General features: G+C 38.8%; 1 protein-coding gene across 3 annotated transcripts; it reads left to right on the forward strand.

Annotated features, from left to right (window-relative positions):
* Nucleotides 1-901: 901 nt before the first annotated feature.
* On the forward strand, nucleotides 902-26277 carry LOC121854292 (carbohydrate sulfotransferase 11-like). 3 transcript variants are annotated; one of them, XM_042348867.1, is made up of 6 exons: nucleotides 902-937; nucleotides 7305-8811; nucleotides 8849-9461; nucleotides 12720-12997; nucleotides 13182-13316; nucleotides 17662-26277. In XM_042348867.1, exons 3-6 carry the CDS (start codon nucleotides 9347-9349, stop codon nucleotides 18205-18207), a joined length of 1074 nt encoding a protein of 357 aa, XP_042204801.1. In that variant the 5' UTR covers nucleotides 902-937; nucleotides 7305-8811; nucleotides 8849-9346; the 3' UTR covers nucleotides 18208-26277. The 3 variants fall into 3 exon arrangements, with proteins under 3 accessions (XP_042204801.1, XP_042204800.1, XP_042204802.1); XM_042348866.1 differs by having other exon boundaries at nucleotides 7305-9461; XM_042348868.1 differs by having other exon boundaries at nucleotides 7305-9461; nucleotides 12804-12997.
* The last annotated feature ends 91 nt before the right edge of the window (nucleotides 26278-26368 follow it).

The following is a 26368-nucleotide window of genomic DNA, read 5'->3' on the forward strand; positions in this document are numbered from 1 at the left end:
AGCATGAGCAAGGATCAAAGAATAAGTGGAGCATTATTAAAACAGACTTGGAATGAAGAAAAAGAAGCATTGTCTTGGGAAACATTTGGAGCATTGAGAACATACAAAAGTGAAGCTTATACATGGGAACGGAGCATTAGGGTGAGTGGACTAATGGACAGGTGGAGACTGGAGCATCGATTGTTGGAATATGGAGCATGGGTTCTTAGAGTTTATACGAGTGGAGCATAGTTTCTTGGAGTATGGATTGGTGGAGTATTGGGTCTGGAATGGTGGAGCATGGACTGGGTGAGCGTGGACTGGTGGTACATTGACTGGATGAACCTAGACCAGAGTGGAGCATAGAGCATGGACTGATGGATCATAGTGAAGCCGTGTTTTGGCCAGTCAGTGCGGATGACAGCCCACAGTGCAATTTCCTCCCGACTACAATGGATGACTTCCTCTGCCCCCTCCCCTCCCCCCTCCCACACCAAAAACAAATGTTATTAAATACTCCAGAGAAATTGAGGGTCGATTCCTGGCAGCGGTTCAGAGTGTGGTGTAGCGGCCCCGGGTCGGTCATCTTGGTGGCTGGCAAGTCTGTAGTTATTATTGCGTCAAATTTCACTAAGGAGAGAAATATCGAAATTCTGCGTCAACAACTGCAGGTTTTGAGATCCGGCGGTGGTGCATCTGAGTTACCAGATCTTCCTTAATATTGTGTTAATTTCTTCTTAAATTAGTATGATTTATGGTATATAAGAATGTTGATAATAAAGCTTTTGTATTTATTTATTCGACTGTTTTTTAAATTTTGCTGTAAGTGTTATATTTTTTGTCATATAATTGGATGAAAATAGAGACTTGGTACCTGTGGTTGAGGTGAGCGGGCGGGCGGGAGTATGGCCGGGCAATGGCACTGCCAGTGGTGCCTCGGGGAGCGTCAGGGATGAAGGTAGTTGTCTCTCTCATTCTCTCTCTCTTAGTTCGTGTATTCGTATCGAAAACCTTAATACCTTTTACTGGTGACTCGATTAAAAAAATCTTTAAATTTTTTATACTCGAGTGTTAAATCGTGACAAATACGAGAAAATTTTGCGAGTGCAACATCCGTCCACATAAGAGTCGTGTTAAATCTAACTTTTTATATCAAACGTCGATAAAACTGAAGAACTTAAAAATAATCAATCGGAACGTGTAGACTGTGAAACGGTGTGTGTAGGCGACGGAGACTTGAGCTCAGTGTGTGGAGGAGGAGGAGGTGGTGGTGGCTGGCTGAGTGTGTGTGTGTGTGTGTGCCGCTGCTGCTGCTCTGCTTCACCCGTCTAGAATACTCCTTGATATTTAACGCTCTCTTCATGATGTCAGTTAAATCCTTTATACATTATTATACGGTGTGTGTGTGTGTGTGTGTGTGTATGGTGTGTGTGTGTGTGTGTGTGTGTGTGTGTGTGTGTGTGTGTGTGTGTGTGTGTGTGTGTGTGTAATTGACTTTCATACCACGAGTACACACACACATGCCTTCACACATACATACGCAAAGCTTCTTCCCACATACATACTGTTTATACACAGTCTTCACCCAACGAGTACACATATATACATACATACATACATACATACATACATACATACATAGGTTTCATCCAACGAATACACATACACACATACCCGATTCATAAACAGGCTTGATCCTACAACACACACACACACACACACACACACACACACACACACACACACACACACACACAAGGGGCAGACTAACCCCTCTGTGGATAAGAATTAATATTTGATCCTACAGTGCGGTCGTGAGGATAGGCAGATCTTGGGTTAGGATAGGCCGTTCTCTCTCTCTCTCTCTCTCTCTCTCTCTCTCTCTCTGTATTGTCTGCGTTAATTAGACATCCAAACACAGATGATGGCAACCTGTATAACTGACATCATCTTACTGATCTGCCCCAGTAAGTGAAGTCACTGGCTCTAAAGCATCAGTAAAGTCAATATCCTTGACATGTGCAGTCATTAACCCCCCACCGGCCCGCAAGTGACGTCAGTAAGGTAAAGTGCCGGTGAATCGTCAGTGGCCAGTGGTGCCATAAAGTGCCATATGTCTGACCCCCAGAGCCGAAAGCCGACAACATAATGGTTGGTTAGTGGTGGTGGTGGTGGGGCGAGGGGTGATGGTGACTACAGTTGTCGTGTTGATGGTGACAGTTATGGTGGTAGTGATGGTGATGACAAACACTAGTAATCGTGGTGATGGTGATAATACAAGTGACGGTGGCTGGTGGTAGTAGTCGTGATTGTGGTGGTAGTGTGGGGTAATGATTTTCGTCATATTGACAGACACAGCTGAGTGTTGTGGTGCAGCCTGGTGTGGTGTGTTAGGTACCCGGCCAACAGGGAAAATAGTCAACCTAAGAGAGTCATACAGGTCTTATATAGGATAGGTTAGGTTATGGTTCAGTTAAGTCAGGTTAAGTGAGGTTAGATTAGGTTAGGTTAGGTTAGGTTATTATTTATGTATTTTCACGTCAACACCAACACCTACATCAGCTGGTTGATGGAGAACGTCTGACGAAGTATGTTATGGTGTGTACCCAGGCAACCTCCCCTGATTTATGCCCCCTCCTCTCTCTCTCTCTCTCTCTCTCTCAGTCCATTTCGTGTTCTGAATCTCAATTGGTCGATCAAGTATTTCTTTCAGTAAAACCTATTTGACACACACACACACACACACACACACACACACACACACACACACGTCCATAGCCACATACACACACCTACACACACACACACACACACACATACACACACACACGAGAGACCTTGATCTATACTAAAAGTCACGTCTACCTGATTAAAAGGTAAGTGAAATGTTTACTTTCCTGGTCACAACTTTCTCAATTGTGTCTTAAACGTGTGTGTGTGTGTGTGTGTGTGTGTGTGTGTGTGTGTGTGTGTGTGTGTGTGTGTGTGTGTGTGTGTGTGTGTGTGTGTGTGTGTGTGTGTGTGTGTGTGTGTGTGTGTGTGTGTGTGTGTACAGTTACCTCAGCTAAGACAACTACCACATCCTCAAATACCATAAATAACTACTACCACAACCACTACCATAACCAACATCACGAGAGGGACACAGACGGCTCCCTGCTACCACAACCACCCCAGGACAGCGACACAGACGGCTCCCTGCTACCACAACTACCCCAGGACAGCGACACAGACGGCTCCCTGCTCCTACAACTACCACAACCACTATCATAACCAACATCACGAGAGGGACACAGACGGCTCCCTGCTACCACAACCACCACCTCAGGCATCACTACCACAACTACCACCACCAGGACAGAGGGCTCCCTGCTGTGTATGCTGTTTTATTGTCCATCGATCGAGGAGAGGAACCGTGCCCGCTCCTGCAGCACACACTCCTACATGATCCTACACACTTCTACACGATCTTACACACTCCTACACGATCTTACACACTCCTACACGATCTTACACACTCCTACATCATCCTGCACACTCCTTCATTATCCTACACGATCTTACACGATCTTACACACTCCTACACGACCTTACACACTCCTACACGACCTTACACACGCCTACATGATCCTACAAACATGAACTTTCAAATCCTTAAGGCTCCCGTATTAAAGACATACAGTATTTCCCGTGTGTTCCTAGGTTACTTTAGGTCAATGTTGTCCTCTAACTATAGTGCGTTTTTTTCCAAGTTGAGAAAAGATCCCCCCCCCCCCTCTCAAGAGTTACAGCTCATTGGCTGGAAAAATATGAAGTTGTTCGAAGTAATTTTTTCCGTCTCTGCTGACGTCATGTAATATTTCAATGTGATTCTGATCTTTAAAAATTTTTTTTTTGTATAATGTAGTATTACTGATACGTAATTTGTATTAGTATGCCTTATTGTGGGTAAAAATAAGTATATATTAAATGCATCCTCCTAAAGCGTGAATTAGTTTAACAGTTAATTCATGTATAATACTTCTGATAAACTTCCTACGTGCTTATGTTTGAAATAATGAATGTATGTATCTTTAATATAATTTAGCTAAAAATCTTTCTCGTCAGAAACGGTCATCCCTGTACAGTACATTACTTCAGGGCAAAATCAGAAAAATTTGCAACAGCCAATCAGCTGTAACTTTTGAGGAGGGGGCGGGGCATCTTTTCTCAGCTGGGAAAAAACGCACAATAGTGATAAAGGAATATTTGTAGTTAAGATAAATTCCCCCTTTGTTCAAGGTAACAAGCAGGTGTTAAGGGAACGCATCTAGTTAAGGTAGAGATTCAATTTAGTTGTCTCCTCTTAACTGGTGTCGAGTGAGCGTATATCTACTGTAGTTAAGGTAAGAGTCTCATTTTAATTTGATCCTCATAACTGGTGCTAAGTGAACGTATTCAAACCCTTTATATCACTTTGCCACACTCTACGTTCAGTACACCCACGCTGCCTTGTGCATGTTTCTCCCACCTATATTCACGCTTATGCTAATTTGGTTGAGGTGTCAGTGATGCCCAACAACCTAAGCTGACATCCTCTAGAGTCTAGACCCAAGTGTATCCTAAAATTGAAAATATTAAAAACTAAAACATATGAAAATGACAAATATCCTTGGTTTAAGATATATTGAAATTGCAGGTGACATGACAAAAACTTTAGAAGCCGAAGCAGGTCCACTGTAGAACCGTCACACCTTGCAGTCCGCGGCAGCCAAGGCGGCCATGTTGAGGCAACGAGACCTTCAAGTGGGAATTAATGCAAAGTGATAGCATCTGTTTACACACTTACCTCCTCACTTCTTCGGGCGTCGAAAGGAAAATTTTTTTATTTATTTTTTTGAGGGGGAGGGAAGGGCTGAGGGGTTATATCGTGTATGATTATAATATCGCCGCTGCTCATTCGAAATCTCTTCAAGACGTGTCCTAGATCACTTGCAGATAGATATATTACAAGAATTCATCGACCGTGTCAGTAAACTCAACGCAAGATTCTTTCGAGAGTTTGTTCCGAGGTTATGAGTACATGACCCAGGGTGAAGGTGACGCAGAAGACGATAAGGGTTGAGGACCCTGATCTATGGAATTGTTTTATTGATGAAAGTTGTTTTATCACGAGGAATTTTGTCAGAAGGTCATGAAAAAAAATATATATGTATATATATATAATCAACACCTCAACCCGCCAGTGGGCCGTGGGTTCGAATCCTGGCGGGTTGAGGTGTTGATTGTATGTAGAAGTCCGCGTGCTATTGGGCTAATGAAATATATAGATATATATATATATTATGAAAAGAAAAAATTTTTACATACAAAAACAAAACAAATAAATGATGATATTTGCCCTGAGTGTGAGTAGTTGGAAACCGTATCTATGTTCATTGCAGTATGGTGTGTCATGTTCACAACGGAACACCGCTTCGTTCAGCGTAAATTATACACTAGCGATCCCAAGACTGACGAGGTTTGGCCATAGTTGTTTGTATCAACTACACGCAATACTGCACTCAATAGCGCCGCAACTGGAAATCGTTCACTCGACAATACAAAGATTTCGCTTCTTTTTGTTTTTGTTTTTGTTTTTTTTACTGAAAATGTAGTGATGCAGGAGGAAATACAAGAGTTCAGAGGTGTGAGGCCAGAGTCTCGTAGTCGATAATAACCTTCACCTCCGACCACTTATCGTGGAGTCTCTTGAAAGGCCTCACCAGGACCGTGACTCTTCCTACCACTGACCTTTGAAGCAACATCAGAGGCAACTGTTTGATGTGAACCTCTAACACAAGTCTCCTGCAGGCTAACGACAGAAGAGCTCTGTCTAGGAGCTTCTCAGAGTACAAACACCTGGTGTTTTTCAATATTTAGACGATGCAGTGTCAAACACAGGCGAGAATTGTGACGGCGAGGCGCAAAGTGAGCGACACGGGACGGGAAGGTGCGTGCGTTTTCTTTTTACGTGCCAAGCGCGTGCACAGTGATCTGAATTATTTTAAGTGGCTGCGAACAAAACTTGCACGTGTCTGGATACGCTTCATATTGAAATTTGTTCCTTTGTTATTATGCAAAAGCTACTAGCGTTTATTTCGGGTCATTCATGTTGGGTCACCCGGTGCAATACTAACCAGCCCCTGGAGTCAACCATTCCTGTTGACTGTTGAACTAGAAGCCTAAGAAAAATATGGGGAGTTACTGGACGCTGTTGAACCGGGGAATGATAGAGAGTTCAAATCGCCATTTTGGTGTTTTTTGAAAGACCCTAATATATATATATAGTATATACAGTATACACAGTATACCTGTATATAGTAGGGAAACATTGAAAAAATCCATCGTAAAATATCAACATCTCACCCTCCCTCTCACCCCCCCCCCCAAAAAAAATCCATAATTCTGTTTGTGCTGTTGGTTGGCTGTCTTCCAGTCAGTTCGGGCCGGGTGAGGGGGTTGGGGTGAGCAGTGGGGGTGGACGGACATAACTGGAGGGTAGGAAGGAAGAGCGAGCGAGGAGTATTGGAGCTGGCCACACTCACCAACACACCAAAACATACCCGGCGACTAATTTATCTGTTTACCTGCTGGACGTTCTTTTATCCTTAGTAGTTCAGTCACGGATTAAATTTTTGGTGTTTTGGAAGTGATCTAAATTATCAATATATATATATATCAAATACTTTCATCATTACATTCTTGAGGAAGGTCTTATTATATCTGATACAATATCTCATAAAAATTTAAGTATGTTATAAATGGCGTGTTTACGAACCTTGAATACGCGCAATGATAGGTATTAACATTAACACTTCCTCAGTAAGTCAGCCTATTACGGCATTACACAAATTTCGACCGAGTCATCGATTGTGGATCAGTGTAAGAGTTAAGTATTGGCTTAAGTCTGGAGTTCTTTTTTTTTTTTTTTTTCGCTAAAACACTCCGACATACTTCTCTCCAGAGAACAGAGGAACGAACAAAACCAACCACAGGATCCATACCTTCCAGTGTCTCTGTCCATAATTTCTCTTTGGTCAGCGACGCGTCGTCATCCTTGGCAGGGGTGTCGTGAGGCGCAGCGCAGGCTAGCAGTCCACTCTTTATATATATCTCTATATTATTTTGATATATTTTGCAAATGTTTCAGCAGTATACAGACAAAATATGAAGCACAGTAAAATAGAAACAAACACAAACGAAAATATAACTAAAATTACCCCCAAAAATTAACTTGTGTAGCTATAATTGTTTTTCTTAATTCAGTGTAGGTTTGGTAATGGTATATCTTTTCCAACCCCCAGCACAGTGTAAGAGGACAACTACCCAGTGAGGATAGAAGGCGAAGGAGTATCTGGCAGGAGACGCGCACCCAGTTAACATCGCAGGAAAATGGTGGAACAGGAACAGCAGCATCCAACAGCCTAGGAGTTCAACGTGTTGATTTTATAGCCAATGTTGGTGTGGAAAAAATAAACAGTGATTAGAAAATACAACTTGATTACGTTGACGCCAGTCCCATGTGTTAATTAAAAATTCACAACATACAAACAACGTTCCTCGGAGGCCAAAAGCGTAGTATGAAGTGTCAAGTTTGAAGGCTAGTTGTGAAGTACACCTGAACTTTTCAATGCGATCTCAGTGAAGTCTTCAAGTATAAGGTTGATCAGAAACTTGTAGCAAGTAACGTGAGACTCATTATAAGAAGCTTCATTCTGTGTCACTAGATCCGGCAAATTACTTGGATGTGGAGTACAGCGGCAGTTGTTGCAGTATTAAAACTCACCGCTAGGCCACAAGGGCCCCTCACCAGCCGAACTAGGCAAGGAAGTGTTCGAGTCAGTGCCGAGACTTGGAAGTTTCTGAGCCAGTACTAAGCTAAGGAGTGCCGGAGCTAGTATTAAGCAAGTTGTCAGGGCCAGTGCTTGGCTAAAAGGTGTCCGGTGTGATGCTGCCGTCACCACAACTCCATCACTGGCCGCCTCTGCGTCATCACATGGACATAACTTGCTCCTCTAGTTGATGTTTGTAGACCAAACTTGTGTGTACCCTCTCCCCTCCTCCTTGTGCCGCACTGTTTTATTATTATTATTATTTGCGTGAAGCGTTTGCCTCAAGTTTTACCATCCATCCCATGCATTCACTTGTCAGTACTTTTATTACGTGTTCACATAATCAACTCGATATCTTAACACGCAGACAATCAGTCGTAACAGTCCTGAGTGAACCATCAACAACACGTACATATCAAAATCGCCATGACCAGCCAAGACACGGCGTACACCTGTGTCACTCCTTCACTGACCCGTCCTAATGTACACTAACCACCTGAACGATTATATTAATGTCGAATATTTTCATCCACTGTCCCGTTACTTTATCGCGCCAAAATAGTTGTTTTCGATACACCCTGTGCTGCAGTAAATTTAAATCGCACATTTTAATTTGACATTTAGTGATACCGTCACAACCTCGCATCCGAATTGCCCTTCAAACTTCTCGTACATTTTGCTTTCACTTTATAATATCTGTGAATTGCAGTGTTATACTCTTCCTTAAATGCCGTCCTCTCGTGCAGTACCTGTTATTGTACGTTAAATCCCACCTCCTCATTCAAATAAAATAATTCGGACCTCTCTTCCGAATTTCCGTTGTCTTCTTGTGTATAGTTGCCCATTGAGCTCTGAGCGAGAATTCCTAAGAAGCATCTGCGTGAATTGCAATTTGTGGGCGTGTAGTTTCCGCTGTACCGGTGTCCTTGTTCAAGACGAGCACCACCAGGAACGTCAGTGTACAGATCGGCAACAGTAGGTGAGTCGAGCACGTGCACCAGGAACGGCAGCAGTAGGTGAGCCGAGCAACAAAACAATAGTAGCAGCAAAAGCAGCATAGCAGTAGCAGTAGTACCAATACTTGGAGCAGCAACAGTAGCAATAGAAGGAGCAGCAACAGTAGCAATAGAAGGAGCAGCAGCAGAAGTAGCACCAATAGAAGCAGTACCAATAGCAGCAGCGGTGGCGAGGAGGAGCAGCAGTACTATTTGGAGTAAACACTATCGACTGGTAGGGGCAGCAGTAGGAAGAACAGCATCACTAGTAACAGCAGCAGCAACAGCAGCAGCAACACTGGCAACAGCAGGAGCAGCAGCACTAGCTACAGCAGGAGCAGCAGCACTAGCTACAGCAGGAGCAGCAGCACTAGCTACAGCAAGAATAACTGCAATAGAAACAGCAGCAGCAATATTAAAGGAAGAGTAGCAACACTAGCAAGGGCAGCCGTAACAGTGGCAGCATCAGACGTAGCATTAACGTTAGGAGGAGGTGGTGGTAGAAAACGAGCGAAGGTGATGGTGCGGGAGGTGTCAGCGCGGGTGGTCCTGCTTGTGCTAGCCGTGCCCTCACTGGTGTGTTACCTGCTGCTCGTGGACAACAACACTGATCACTACCACCCACTAACCACAGGTAAGGCCAGTACAGTTCTTCCATCTCTCCTATAACCTACTAAACTCCTTTATGTTTATTTAGGAAACAGCATTTATTCCACTTGTGTTTTCAAATCGCCTCTCGACCATAGAATGGGTATGCACTTTTGCAGAACCTTCAGCTATAGCCGGAAACTCCCCTCAACAGTACAACTGTATGTGTCTGTTACTACGATAACTCTGCCATCATAAGGCCGATTTCAGATTTATTGCCACCCCCACCACATCAAGTCTGACAAATTGTTCTGACGATGGCAGAGTTATTACGCACGCTAATGGGTCGAACACGCACACACATAACTACTGTTAGATAAACCTTGAGTCTGGGGTGAGCGGACCACACAATAACCCCTTAGTAGAGTGACGAGGTCTTCAATATATTTATTAATTAAAGAAGGATGCACAGTGTTTGATCATTTGCATTGGTTCATAAGTCAATTGTGCTTTAATTTATAGTTTTCGTCAAGAGACATCACACTGACGAGACGTAGGTCCTGCATACTGGGCGGCTTATTAATGGCTTATATATCCACTGTGCCTGTCACTTTAACATCATTTACCGCGCATGATCTAATACCCAGCGAGTACACGACGTTATTTTAAACTGAATCGAAGTTGAAATCTTATCATAACATTATTTCATCGCTGATTCTAGTTGAAATGAGGTCGTGTCTCTGTGTAGCTTCTCTCTTTACCTTCTCTCTCTCCTGGCGTGCTGCTGTAATCAGGTTATACAATACATTATGACAACAACCAATTATATTGATATACGTCATCACATAGCCCTAGGAATATTGGCGGGGAGGTGAGTGAGTGAGTTACTCCACTCCTTGTCACTAAAGAGCCACACATTCATACACACGCACGGAACTTACGAATCTGATCAAACACAAAGGTTTATAATACCAACCAATGATGACACGTATCTGAGAAAATTAATTCTTTTTTACTTCCTAGTCACTATGATAGATATAGTACAATTGAGAAATTTATCTCTATGTTATACAGTCTGGGGCAATTACAGCACCTCATACAAAAGGTCACATCTTCAAAGAGGGGATCACCTGAAGAATCTCCATCCAAGTTTGTTTTACCTGGGGATTTAATCACCGAGCACTATCCTAACCTAACCTCATCCGCACAAAGAGTGTTAGGTGGTTTTATTCTTTGGGTGGAGTTAGCTGTGGTGGAGATTCTTTAGGTTATCCCTAAGAGGTTTTAAAGTACATACACAATTGTTGGTTTATAAATTGGGTTGTGATCTGATGATAACACGAGTATCAACACTCAAGACTTATTTAACCGTAATACATGGAATATTACTTACGTCACTCAAAAGTTCAAAATTTGTTTCGTAGAATGAATGTACAGTAAAATTAAATATGCTATTAATGAGAGAATTAAATAATGTTGTTAGTGTGGAGAATTAGATGTATTGGAGAGACAGGCAGAAAGTGACGGATGGTGACAAGGCAAGTTACCAGCGGTGTTGTCTCCGCCTCACGCACCCTTTGTGGCCTTCATCCTTCACCTACTCTGCTAATATTCCCTTTATCACTTGTTCCTACAATTCAGAGGTTTGTTGCCTGAATATTTGTTGTTGCCTTTAAGGTAGTCAGTCTTCCCTTGATTATCAAGACACGAATTCTTGACGGATATAACTCGCTTCGTGTGTATTTTACGCCTTTTTTTTTACATGTTAAGTCCCATTTGTTGCACATACAACAGCTTTCAAGTTATTCATACATCAACCCAGCTGTATTCGCTATCATAGCTTTACGCCTCAACATCCGCTTGCCAAGGCCGTTTGATTATATTCTAAACCATGGATTAGTCTGGGGAACCATGTCATTCTTAGCATAACGCTTATTATGCTTACAACGGTAGCCTGCCACCACCCAGACTTTTATTAGAATATAACATGTCAAGGAATGGTTAGGTAGCGTGTTAGCGAGTTTCTAGGCACGTGAGTTAGAAAGTTATTTTCTGAGAGCCAATGTGTAGAAGGGAATAGAGTGGTGATACAGTATTGTACTTGACACAAAAGTTTGTACTTTAAATACCACACAATTATTTGTACTCTTTACTGATGACCAAATTATACAGTACTGTACACTGTATTCTTATAAAAAAAATTCCCACGTCCACAATAGACAACATTCACCGACCATTAATATCGCTGGCGGCAGGTACAGTCTCACCCAAAAGTTCATTAACTCTCCCAGCCAGCTATTGCTGTACTGCCTGCTTCAGATGTTTGAAACTGTCTCGGTATCAACCAGAACATGAAACCGATACAAATGAATCTAAAGGTTCTAATTAACAGACTCAAGTTCATACATCTGAAGCAGGCAGTGCGGCAGTCAGTCAGTCAGGACAACGAGATAATAGAGCCGTGGCTCTGAGGTGAACAAGGATATTTAGGGCAAGGTATAGTTAAGAAGTGGGAAGTACAGAAGGAGAATGAAAGCAGGTGGGCTTTCCACCTTGCTGAGGCTGGTTTGTGGTCAATAGCTGGCTGAGAGAGTTAAAGAACTTTTGGGTGAGACTATACAAGAACCTAACTTCTGCTTTGCAACAATACTAACACCTCTCGTGCTTCTCACCACCTGAAAATAAAGTGGTATTCGTCTCCATTAATGCTGTTTAATCCCATCCATCTTATATTTCATCTTTCTGAAAACCTTTACATATTTCCCACCTTCGTAAATGTTATCAAATTCCAAGTTCCTATTTTGAATTTATGCCCGCTCTCAGCTAACCTTCCAGTGTTCATTAGCTCTTCCCGTAAATTGTTTTTAATTGTCTGTTGTTCATTCACGTAGGATCGGTAGTAAAAGGTGACCCTCAAAAATAATTCTTGGTGGACCATAATGGGTTTACCGCCTACCAGACAGTACTAGATGTACAGTGGAGCAGCTCATGGTAGATACTTACAATTGTTGGTGTCTATTTTGTATCTGTTTTGAATTTAACTGTAACTTAATAAGAGAAAATACTGTTGGTGCGTGGTACAGTACAGTACCAGACTTCGACATTTTAGTACACTAATGAAAATATATTTTATCGCATAAGCATGTTAATAGTATGTATACTCTCTACTATTGCTAGCTCATGTTCCTTACCTGCTTATATTTTTAATAGCTTAATGAAAATTATCCATTACAACTAAAAATTAGTTTTTGTCAACGGGTGTAAGAATACGAAAAAAACCCTGACATTACAAGTCCCTTAACAGAGTACGGATCACAATCTCCTCCCACGGTTGGTGGTACGCATCACTGTAACCTCAATTTTGTTGTTGTGAGCGACCCTCCTGTAGAAGACCCGGAGGACCTGTGGTGGGCCGACTGGAACGAAGTTCACAGGAGCAGACGAGCAGCTGTACACCACAACTGTCTCCACGCTAGAAAAGGCAATGTTGTGAGCTTCTCTAGGCTTTTGAGTTCTCGGAAATACCTCTACAACCTGCTGTTGGATGAGAGGCACAAAGCTATCTATTGTTATGTTCCAAAGGTAAGTAGCCCATCTGTCTTTACATATCAACCTTATGAGCATTGTCCAGGTATAAACGAACCATGACAATACAAATATTCTTAGCTGCCTTTGTTCATAGTACGTGTTAATAGTAATTTGGTGGTGTTAGTACAAGAATTGTATCCCATTATCTTATGAGATTTGACCATCGGTTTTATTCTAGGTTGCTTGCACAAACTGGAAGCGAATGATGATGATTTTGTCTGGACGCACAAACAAGGTCGACCCACTCAACATTAGCTCTCATGTTCCCCACGAGGAGGGTGTCCTAACCAGGCTGTCAGTGGCGCGCATCAAGGTATAGTAATGCCAGTTTTCTATCTCTGAATTCAGTTTTCTCTTTGTGAGTCATCGTGGGGGGAGACAGGCAGTGATAGTGTCCTTATATCCAAATATTTTAGAATTTAGATTAATCTCGACTATAGTTACAGGCACTCCATGGGTTAAGTGACCACGTATTGAAATTATAATTTTTACTTCCAAAATATAATTATAATACTCAGTATGACAATTAACAACTGAAGTCCCATAGATGTTTTACAATTACAGGTAAATAGAAGTTGTCTCGTTGTACTTGTAAACACAAAAAGCACTTTGGGAGAAAAGAAAAATAGCAACACTTATAACAAGTGATACTTAATCATATTTTGAGTTGTATAATTGACGTTACGAACCAAAACAGCAATAGAAGAAAATATAATGAATTCTAAGCTTTGAAATGGGTGCGTGCGGATCCCCCCCGAAAGTTCTTCTCACCCTTAACTCTTCCACACTCGTTGTCTGGTATACCCAACCTACCACTGTGATTCATCGACCCACTATACACAACCTCCGCCATCGAGACTCACTGACTTAATACACACCTCTACCATTCTTTACTCACTAGAAAAGAAAAAAATCGACATCCATTGTTGGCAAAGAGTCGGCTTCACTTCGGCTGAACGAACCTTTGAAACCATGTGAACCACATAAAATTCGAAGCTCCAACCCACCCATAGTGACGAGTCCCACAGCCAGTGTTGCCAATTTGGCGGAAAATCCGCTTAGCCTAGCGGATTGAACTTTCAAAACGCGGATGGTTTAGAACTTTTGCGGATGGCGGATTTTCTGGTGCATTTCACTGGATTTGGCGGGAGTTCTAGCGGATTTCGTGTACATGATGATATTAGTAATCAAAATCTATTCTGTCCTCCCTCTGAAATTAGAAAAAACACGGAAATTTAAAGTTAATAGAATACAGAGTAATCGGCAACACGTCTCACATTGACCCCAGGGAATAGTTAGGATACGAATTTGAAAGACTTGCACCAATTCAAAGCTATCGGAAAAAGCAGAGCGTGATCTTCACCAACGCTGCATAACTTGTGTAACCAGTCTCTATAATGAGTTAAAAAACAGACTTCCTGATTACTTCAAAATCTTGAGGAAACTATCTCTGTTTTCAGTTGTGGAATGTCTCAGACTTGCGAAGTAACTAATAGTAGAGATAGCTGAACTTTTTAGGTACCATCCCCAAAATTTGACCGAATTGACAGTCAGTGACGCAACTTAACAATTGTTAGATGGCACGAGACCACGTCAACAGTAAAATTTTGGATTGAGATAAAAGATTACCAGGATGCTACAGGAATAAATCCTTTTCGTGACCTCTGTAAATTAGCTCTCAGTGTACTCTCCCTCCCTTACTCTAATGCTGAAGTCGAGAGACTATATAGCCAGCTAAATATTGTTAAATCAAAGCTCAGAAATCGGTTGAATACAAGTTCAGTCTGCGATTATTGCAGTGAAAAGTGGACTCAGAAGAGTTGGAAAATGTTGCCATTCGTATGAACTGCCAAAACAAGTGGTAAAGCAAATAGGTACAATGGTAGCATACAGTTCATTGACATCAAAAGTACCAGAAGCTGGTCCAAGCTTTTCTTTTAATACCAATGTCTTTAGTGACTGAAGAGGAAAGCATATTTTTTTCGCTGAACAAAGTGATGAGTACTTAGCATTTGTATATTTACTTAACATTTGCATATTGTTTAGGATACGTGCGTAATATTGTGCTTAGCGGATTCTATAGGTCAATCTAGCCGATTTTCACCAATCACATTTGGCAACACTGCCCACTGTGGACTCCATGGCCACGCCATGTCGGGTTGAACAGTCGTTTCTATTAGGACAAGTAGAAATGTGTGTTTGACTGTGTCTTGATTTGCCATAAAGTTTGGTTAGTGATAACAGTGATTTCGTCATTAGTGAGTGGTACCAATAGTAATTTGACAAGTATATACTATACAGTACGGTACTACACTCGGATTTATTTAATCACCACTGACGCTGAATGAGGAAGGTAAGTTTAATTGAATTCTGGGGATTACTGAGGCTCTACTTTTGACAGGATGGGTAAGGGCGGATCCAGAGGGGAGCCCTGGGGGTCCGGATCCCTCCTTTTAAAATTCCAATATTTTTTAATGCGGTGTTGTATTCAGGCATTTTTGTATAGTAAAAAGTATTTACTATTTGACCTCAAAATATCTTCTAATATCAAGTGCATATGACTTCAAAATGGCCTCAAACTGCCCATAATATTGGTCAGATTTAAAAAATGATTCGGGGTGGGGAGGGGGGGGCTATGTCGACTCCCAAAAAACCCAGCTGTGTGGGCTCGCATTGCTCGCCATGTTCACCCACCCAAAACTTCTTGGACCCCCCTTTTGATATTCCTAAATCCGCCCCTGATAGGGGAGGCGGGGAGAACGAGTGCAAAGAGAAATCGTCTGGGTAGGGGGTTGAGAATGATGTAACGAAATCACTGTATTGTAAACTCGTTCTTTAACACATTAATAAGGACAAAGAAAATATAAATAACATAATCTTATATAATTTGAGCTAACACAAGTTTATTTGATAAAGTTTTAATCTAGGTCATCCGGAGAATTTTAGGAATTTAACAATTGGAATCGGTAGTTCAAACAATTCTAATGACCTGACCTAACCTCCTAACCTAACCGAGGGGGAGGGCTCCGCCCCCCTCACCCGGCATATGTAAGTCATAGAAGAAACATATTATAATGTTAAATATCTCGCTCAAACTTAATTTGTGTCGGAAATGCCATTGAAGAAAAGTGTCTTAGAATTGTCAAAACTACCGATTGCATCTAAATTTTCCGAAATTCGTATAGTGGCAATAAGTGAAATAATAATACCCTTCATATTTCTATTTACATGGGAAGAAAGAAAAAAACTTTTCCATTGTGTCCATCTCAAATTTATATTTTTCTAGTATTTTAACCAATATTGGTTGTTCAAAGTGGGCAGGGAAAATGTGGGGTAAAATACGAAAAAGAACACCAAATAACCCTTTGAAAAACCTTACCTATCTTTTCCTTACTTGTAAGAGGGTTAAGAATCGCTTTCGAGTTTATGGGTCCCTCCTCATCTGAACACCAAAAACAACTCCATCACATACTAAACACCGAAAACATGAATAAGGCAAGCTTAAGCTTTTTATAGTTTTAAGGATTTTTACAAGATAGGGAAGGTTTGTTTTGTGTTCTTTTAAGTATTTTACCCCACGAACATTTAGCTGAAACCTTCCCTAAACCTTCCTTGGGATCTCCTGAATACAGAAGGAACATTGCCAGCAATTTTAACTCAGGCTTTTCATAATTGTTTAATGACACAAGTGTACTTTAAATCTAATATAACTTTACTTTTATCCTCTTCGCCACTTATCGGCTCGTTAGCCACTGGGCTGTCAGTCATGTCTGTTATATGCACTGTTGGCAAGTACTGGGCATGCACTTGCTCCTGAATGCATCTGTACTTATGCCAGCATTGGTCAAATCTGGTCTTGAAAAAGCTCACACTTGGTGCCGTCTCAACACTAGTAGATAGTTCCAAAAGTTCACAATTCTCACTCTGAAAAAGTTTTCCCTCACAATTTTCTGGACTTTTGGCTTCATCAACCTTGAGCTGTGACCCCTTGTGTGGTGGGCATCTGCCAGTTCCAGGTATGGACACTTAACTAAGTAGTGCCCTCTGAGATGTTTATAAACTTTAATTAGGTCACCCCTTGCCTGTCTCTAGTACTGTATAAGCTAGGCATTTGCAGGCATTCTAATCTCTGGTGCAGGCACCAGGCTGGTGGCCCTTCTCTGGACATTTTCAATTAACTGACTTCTCTAGTATATCTCGGGGACCAGACGGGGTGACAGTATCCCAGATGAGGAAGTATCTTACTCTTGAGTGTTACAAGGGATGTGACCTTCTCATAAGACATACTAGTTTAGTTGCTTGATTCATCTTCTAACAATGGCCTGAGAACTTCAGTGTATTGTTATTCAGGAATCCATAATTTTTTTTATTATATTCAGGCCCATTTAGGTACATGTAATACTGTACGATTGTATCTGAACCATCAGTCTTTTATGAGTCATTTGTACAGTACTGTACAGTATTGTGATTAAGTAGCAAGTGAATGTGTTAATATACCAGGATGTGGTGCTTTGCTGTTTCTGTTATTTGGTTTTAAGAATCCAAAATAATTAGTTAAATAAGGAGTACCATATTTTAAAGCTAATGGCATTCTATATGATTCACTAAATAATTTTTTAAATTCTTCAGTTTTAATGTGAATTTTTTGTTGTCTACAGTCTTCACTTTTGAATTATAAACTACGAACGTATACAAAGTTCCTCATCGTACGACATCCAATGGAGCGTCTAGTATCTGCTTACAGAAACAAATTGGTTATAAACTCCACATCTGCTGCAGACTTCAAGAAAAGGTTTGGTGTCACCATAATGAAGAAATATCGCAAGGGATCAAGTGCTCAAAAAATTCCCAAAAATGGTCATGGTGTAACATTTGCAGAATTTGTCTCATACATTGTAGAGAGAAAACAGGAAAGTCATCAAAGTCTTAATGAACACTGGGCATCATATGTTGATCTCTGTCATCCCTGCACTATCAGATATAACATCATTGGTAAATATGAGACATTAGAGGAAGATTCTGAATACATCCTAAGGAAGATCGGTGCTCCCCCTGATTTACACTTCCCACCTGTAGTGCCATCACGTACAGCATCATTGGTGGCTGACTACATGGCTTCTCTCTCCCCAGAACTCGGCCAGAAACTCTATGACCTATATAGGCTTGATTTCAAGCTCTTTGAATATGATTATTCAAACATTTAGCATAAGATTCCTAAGTAAGATTTTCCCTGCTGTTAATGAGATCATGATATTTCCTGTAGAAAAAAAAGACTGCTGTTAAGACAGAAACAATGGAATTATACTATGGTCCCAACTTTGTTATTGTTGATACTGTTATTGGTTGTGACTGATTTGTTAAATAATGAAGCCATACTCACACTTCATTAAGGTAAGAAAATGATAAGAATATTTTGCTTATACAGTTTATACATTTGCTACATTTCTAGACCATGATCTCATTGCCTTATGCTGATATTTTGCCAGGTTTTGATTTTTATGGTCATCATTTTTCCCAGGGCTTTTGAGTTATGAAAGCAAAGTTGCTGGTAACATCATCTTGGTCCTTATTGTAATGAATGATATCTTTGGGTAACTGCAAACAAACTAATGACTGTAAACCAAAATCTTAGATGAACATAATTTTTATTTACTGTACATGACATTCATTTCTTCTCATCAGGTAAATTTCACTGTTAAATGGTATAACACTCTCAGTACTTAACCATTGGAGACTGATGACAATACAGTACTGTACCTACCCTCAACAAATATGTGGAGAGGTGTGTGAGATTGAATGCTAAGTCATATACCAGCAGGCACACATTGTTCCAATTGTGGTATTAATTAGAATTATTTTATGGGTAAACATTTTACAGTACATATACTGTACAGTAATAGTTATTCATCATAAATCTAACAAAGTTAAATCTTCGTTAAAATGTAGTACAGTATTCATTCATTTGTAGAACCCGTCATCAATGTCCTCACATTGGACCTTGTGTGAATGTTGAGATAGAAATATTAAATTATTTGTAAGTAAGAATATACTGTTTAGTCATGCTGTAAGTATTGTGATTTTGCAGTGATGAGTAAGCTTATTAATGTGCATCAAGGTTATACACTTGAATTTTTTAAATAAACAAAGAAATTTAGTAGATATAAGTATCATGCAGTTCTGAATACAATATTGCATGGAAATTTGCTTATTATCATAGTAAAGCAATGCCACTTATATCTAACTGAAGAGGGCTGTATTTGTAGCAGCAAAAATTAAAATTAATTACATAGTCTAAACAATAACTTCCGTAACCAGAGAGATTACAGTACCTTATAATATATTGCCCGAGGCTCCACTGGTATAGTACGTCTGAGCAGCAGCTCACTTATTAACTACATCTTGATACACTGACACCAGATGATGTTTGTCTCCTGCTGGACACTAAGAACACAGTTTATGCCTCAACAAACTTTTGAAAGAACTCCAGGATCAGTCTAGAGTAAGTAAAAAAAAAATTATTTGAGCATACACAGTATCATGTAGATTGTTATTTTCTTGGAAACAAATGGACTGGCAGACAGAATTACAGTCAACTCAGACACTAATTAGAACTGAAATCGCCACACATCTTAAATAAAATATGAAACCCTTTGTGAAAATCTCAACACATAAATGCAATCTTCAAGGTAACAAGAGTCACAAAAACAATATTTATGCAGATGGAATCCTTGAGAAGGAGGAAATTTTCAAGCAATAATGAGGTTTTAAACCTTTGGATATGCAAATTGAACCAATGTTAAAACCTAATGCTGAATTGGTATTAACATTTTATTAAATGTTCATTGTAGTTTCAACATTGATACCTGATCCTCATTCAGTATTGTTTCAATGGGTTTTGCCAGCTGGAATGCTTACCGAGTGTACTGTACTTAGTGAATATTTAGCCTATAGTTCTTAAATTTGCATCTCTTATCAACTTCTTGAGATGGGCTTCATGTATTGTCAGTTCATTACCTGAAAACCCTGCAATAAAGTGCATCTGCAGTTTCCTCCCATACATTATTTTATGTGTGATAGTATGGCAAATACAGTACTGTACAGGTACAGGTACTTGATAAATGGGAAATGTATGTAATTGAGCAGGTAACTGGAATAGGAACCCGGTATGAAAATAGTGTTTTTAAGACTTGCTCTTGCAGTTAGTCAGAATGATCAAGCTGTAATTAAGCTGACATTTGTTTACCCATGGTGGTACAAAACACACATACGGGTTCACAGCATTTGTACTATTTTATAAATTTGTTCTTGTATTGTAATGTGGCTTTCTTGTGTATCCCTAAATTTTACCTGCTTGTTCTACCTCTGACTAGCATGCTAGTAATTATTGTTGCATGCATTATTTAGTATTGTCCTGTGTAAAAGGTCATTTGTTAAATGGCATGGTAACATTGTAGTCTTTCATTTTCAGAAGCTGCATTATTTATGAAATTTATTTGATTTGGACTAAGAGCATGTACGTAACCCCGAAAGCTTTCAACAGATGCTCTTGGAGAATTACATTACATTGCAGCATTTCACTAGAATATACATTCAGATTGTTGTAAGCTCAATTTTGCTGTAATTTTGTGAAATACCGAAGTGTTGCTTGATTATTCAATACACTTTGAGAAGGACCTTTATTCATGGTCAAATATATACAGTACGTTATTGAATGCAGATGAAAAGCTAGCATTGGTTACTCTTGCGCCCTCATCCATAATATTTCCAGAATTGATTAGTTATAGTATGCCGTTGACAGCATTGTTGTTACTGTGTAAATCTGTGATATTGGTGTGTCTAGCAGGCAACAGTTTTTTCATGTGTAGTCCATCTCATACAAATTACTATACAGTACTAACCTTGAGACTTGTAAAATTGTCAGCTCTGTATAAGAACTTGACTCATCCATGGTCAGAATTTTTCCCCTTTCCTTTAAGATAAATCAACACATGTGAAAGACTTATTGGTTGAATGAATTAAACAAGCTGAAAGAATGAATAATGGGGTACAGTATAGAATAAATCCGAGTTCTTATATTGTACACTATTCAGTCAAATAAGTCTCTGTAATGAAACAATTACTATACTATATCTAACCTTAAGTTCTGAGACTTGAAAATTTATATACTGTACTGTACAGATTTATGCACTTTCTGATGGTTAACAGTTGTTGTCTTCCACTGTCTCAGAATGGAGGAGTTAGTTTTCTTTTGGCACATTATCCTTTCCACCTAGACTGCATACCCATGTCTGCCTCATTAGGTTTCTGGACATTTGCGATTGTACTGGTTCTGCTTCTTGTACCAATTTCATACTGTGCAAACTCCTTTATAAACTCAATAATTTTCTGAGTTCGAATTTGGGACTAAGGTGTCAAAATTCAATTTGTAAAATTTTTGGGCATTTGCAGGTGTAATTGTTCTTATGTCAGTTTCTGAATTAAAAACTGTTGAAAGCAGCTGCGTCTTTCAAAGGCTTCTGAGCATTTACTCAATATATACTGTATTGTGCCCCTCCTACTATTTATGTGCTTTAATTGATATTATTGGTTCAATACTAGTACAGTATAGTCCTGTAGAAAATTAGACAACATGGCAGCCTTTAATGAATATCCATGAAGAACTAAGATACTGTACTGTTTACTTATATCAAAGTGTTCTCAAGATTCAAGGCAGCATTCTGTACTGTATTGGAGACACTTGTTTTGCTAACTTACAACTTGCTACATTAGGGTATATTTGGCTGTATTGGCCCCTCTTATGTTCTATCATTCTTGTCACTATTTCTCATTTTTCCTTTTGTATCCAATCATTTTTTCTCTAATCTACTTTTCTATTTGTTAGTTTTCTAGTAATGTATCTCATCTTTTATTTTCTGTCTCTTTCTCTTTTCTCTCTCTCTTTTAAGAAGCTAATTACTAACCCACATTTTACATCAATTTTGAATTGTTGGAAGATGAAGGAGGGCTGCTTACTGGATAGCTTTATGCTATGGAAGATAATTACAGGAGGCATAAGAACAACACCCAAAAATTAATTGATATTGGTACAGTACGCACAGTAAAAATGAAAATTGGCTTTTTTTCCACCAATGATTTTTTTTCTATGATTGTCACAATCTGAGACTTGTTTCCTGTTAAACAGCTGTTCCATGTCTGATGATAGTTCAATAGGTTAGGTGTTTCTACCAGAGAAAATACTTGCAAACAATGCATAAATAATTGAACCTATTGTCCAGATATTCCAGTTCTTTTGATGTGTACTACTGTAATTCAATTACATTTGTTACACTTAATATTCTTACGATGCTTTAGGTGATAAGAACTGTAGTATCCTACATTTATTTAGTGTAAAGATTTAACTGCAATATGTTTTAATTTTTTATATACAGTGTACTACGTATACTGTACTGCTGTGTAATGCATCTGGGTTTGGTAAATTCTTTAAAAGTCCAAAGTCTTTAAAATCTTGAATATTTTAGCCCATTTAATGATATTGTTTCCTACTTTTGTTGAATTTTCCATAATATTTTGCTTTTGCATTGTGGGTAGTTAGATATACAAGACCTTTTAAATTAATTCGTGTCTTTCTTAGAGTTTCCTCTTTTTGTATTTGGTTTTATCTTGGGGAGGAATATTATTACTGTACTGTACTATGCTTTTGGGAGTTATGGCCACTATTCTTTTTCTGTTGGATGCACATCCAACTTTGTGCTTAGAATGACTAAAAGAGTAACAGGTGTTGATCAAGTTTGATGTGCAAGCATAACCCAACAAAATCTCAGAACAGCTTAATGATCAAACCTGCTTTGTTGTCTTTGGTCACCAGTCATATTAACAAAGGACTTACCATACAGTAGGTCTAATAAAAGAAAAAAAATTACTTGAGCAAGTTTATTCCCAAAATCTATTACACAAATCAGTTTTTTTCTGTGCAATGATATCATTTAAATACTGTATTTGAAATTAGAGAAAGAGCTCATAGAGTTGAATATTGACATAATTAAAGAAGGGAATATAGACTACTACATTAATACTGTATAGTTTTAGGATCTAGTTTCCAAAACTTAAAATAGAAAATCATTTTCCTTTTGTCATAACTCCTGGAATACTTAAAAGTCAATATACTGTACGTACCGTAATATGTACTATTGGCTATGTCCTCAGTATTTCTCAATCAGTATCCTATATTTTACATGTTAAATTGTATTTGCCTTGCTGGTGATGACTGAACATTATTCTCCTATACTGTACAGTTTATTCAATAACAACTTCTTTTGTAAATTTAGGTGAAAGAGTTTATAAAAATATTATATCTGTATTTTCAGATAAAAAAAAATAGGGGTTCAATTTACAGTACCTTTCGGTTTGGAAGTCTTTTTTCGTGATGTTAACTGCAGAAGCATCACTGCCTAAGTCTCAGCATTTTGGAGATTATTTAATCCATCATCCAGCATGTGCCAGGATTTTGTTCCCCCTAGTGAAAATTTAAGAGATTCATAGGTAAATTGTGTATTATCCATGTTGTGTATTATCCATGAGACATCTGGTTCAGTGTATGATTATTGTTAAAGATTGCCATCAATGTTTTGCATTCATTGTTTCTTTTAAGTCTAGCAAATTGTTTTTTTCTGTGCTTGTTAACATTTGCATGTTTTAATACCGGGTAGATAAAAAAAAAATCAAGAACATTTAAAATGGCAGAAGAGCAATGCGTAAATTTACAAGTCTCTGTTAACCAAGGTGGCAAAGAGACCCAAAAGTGTAGACAGTGTTTGAAAATAAAACAATCCAAATTTGTGGCCCAACCAAGGTAGTGGTGGAGTGGAATATAAGGAAGATAATCAGATTAGTCATACATTTGGTGAAACAAGCACATAATTATTCAAACTTATTTTATGAAAAAAATTATATGAATAGCATTTGAAAGTCATTCAAGCCTGTCTTCATTATTAAATTATCTGTTTAAGAGTGTTCTTCCATCATGTACTGTCTCACTGAGAAAGAATCGAATGAGCCAATGTTTCTTCATATGTGTTATCCTAATTTGTTTTCTTAAAAAGTATCATTCACTGGTTTTATGTGTGTATATTTTTTTCGCTTGTGCAAACCTTTTTGTGCTATGATGCATATTGGCTATTAATATTTCCCTAACAAAGCAATACCCTCTGTACCTGGTGAAGCACATATCAAGGTTTATCTTCCTCCATTGACCCCAGGGCAGCACTTACATGCCCTGACCACTTGATATTGTTTTGTTCTGCACACTTATAGCATGCACAATATTTAAAATGTATATTGTTTGTATGTATGCTCTATTACTACAGTACTGTATATTATACTAGTGTAATTATTATTCTCTAAATTCACTACTTGTTATAATTATAAATCTTGGTTTAAGAAGTTTCATCTTCGTTGGTTTAAAAAATCTTCAGAATAACTGTTTGCTTACATTGTTCAAACCTTTAATACATATTTGTCTCAGATCTTTGACAAGAAATGATCTAATAATCTTGTGGTGACAGATGTGCACCATGTATATAAAGAGGGTATAACAGAGTTGTAGGCTTATTTCTAGGTAAAACATAAGCAGCTTAAATACAAAGTGAATTATAGCCATTATCTACAATATACGTACAATACTTTGTTTTGTGTAGAAGAAAACTGAAAATCTATTAACTATTCCCTTATTTAATTTATGATAATCTTATCAAAGGTTGCTGCATGCAAACTATATTCATGTAGGATTAGACAATGAACATGGTAGCATATTACTATAGCATGGGCAAACTAGTGACCTGCATTCTTGCTTACACCAGTGTGACTTTCATTATGTCAACATATCATGTGTGAAAAAGGAAGCTGGTTGTAAAATTGATTATGGTTTGGGATCACAGGTGGGTTTGACTGAGAGTCTCTTAACCTTTGATATGGTCACCTGTTAATGCTGGGTGGCCGGTATCCTTTAATGTGGTGGTGGAGCTCACATTTACACATGCTATAATGGTAGAGAATGCAGAATGGCTTGTAGTTTGTAATGCAGTTACAGAGTACAGATTTTGTACTTTAGTGTGGAGAGCAAGTAAATTTTAATTCTGAATGGTTAAGGAGCATGCAATTAGCACATCATAATACCGAAAGAAAATTATTACCTAATAATGATGGATGTGATTTATAAATACATACAAAGTAAACCATCACAATATGGGGAAAGTTTAGATTGATCGTGGCTGTGCGTCACACATTACCACAATATAACATGGCATACCAAGCGACTGGTAACGTTGAATGTGGTTGTGTAACAGATAATACTGAAATGTGATTGTGTAGGAAATGAGCATATCAATACTGTACTGTATGTGAGGCATATGGTAGGTGAGACTCTGGGCCTCCTGAGTTTGCCTGTCCTTGCACATCAAGACCTGTCTGTGATAACTGTGTGCTCACCTTAAAACACCAAATGTTATGATACAATGTGATGTTATGAAATAATTCATAATTTACAATATATAATATTCAGTGAAGAACAGTGTCTTAGGTGTCATGTACTTACATGAACCCCTCTATATTATAAATGAAAAACCTATGTGTGGTGTATATTTTGGTGATGTGTGTTAATTTGTTATTTATGACAATAAGATTGTGCCATCAATTGTACCTTTGGAGGATTGGAGTGTACAGACCTGAGACATCCAGTACACATAACAATGCACTGGATTTCATGTCAGTGACAATGTTCTATGGTGAAGGAGAAAGATGCCTACTTCACTCTCTTGGATTTTCACACCTAGTGTTTTCCAGCTCACTAATAGTTGATACAGCTGTTATTCCTTATTTGTAAGCATTCCACAGCTTTCAAGTCTAAAGCCTTCTTACCTGTAGTTTGCAGGATCAGCTGTGAATCCTCTCAACTCTTCCTCAGTATATTCAACCTCCTCACTATAGCAATAATAGGCACATTCCTATTGTCCTCACTTGTATTACTCAAGCAGTAATACTGTACAATGAACAACTGTAGTATTTTTAAAAGTTTTGCTGAAAGCTGAGGTTGAAAATATAGCTTAATATAATTATAAGTTTTGATACAAGCCATTGCACAAGATTACATTCGGTTGTTATCCCATAATATACATGAATTACAATAATGAGTGCTCTCAACTTGTGCTTTGCTTTTGTCAAAATGTTATCTTTGTGTCAGTTTTTTTTCTATATTGGAATAATAAAGAGAATCTTACCTATTTTGTATTTTATGTACCATTAACATTAATTAGAATCTTTATACAAATAAGACTTGTCATAAACCAAATGACTGTGTATCAATTTATAAAC

The sequence above is a fragment of the Homarus americanus genome, unplaced genomic scaffold (genome assembly GCF_018991925.1).
Source record: "Homarus americanus isolate GMGI-L3 unplaced genomic scaffold, GMGI_Hamer_2.0 scaffold54443, whole genome shotgun sequence".
NCBI lineage: Eukaryota > Metazoa > Arthropoda > Malacostraca > Decapoda > Nephropidae > Homarus > Homarus americanus.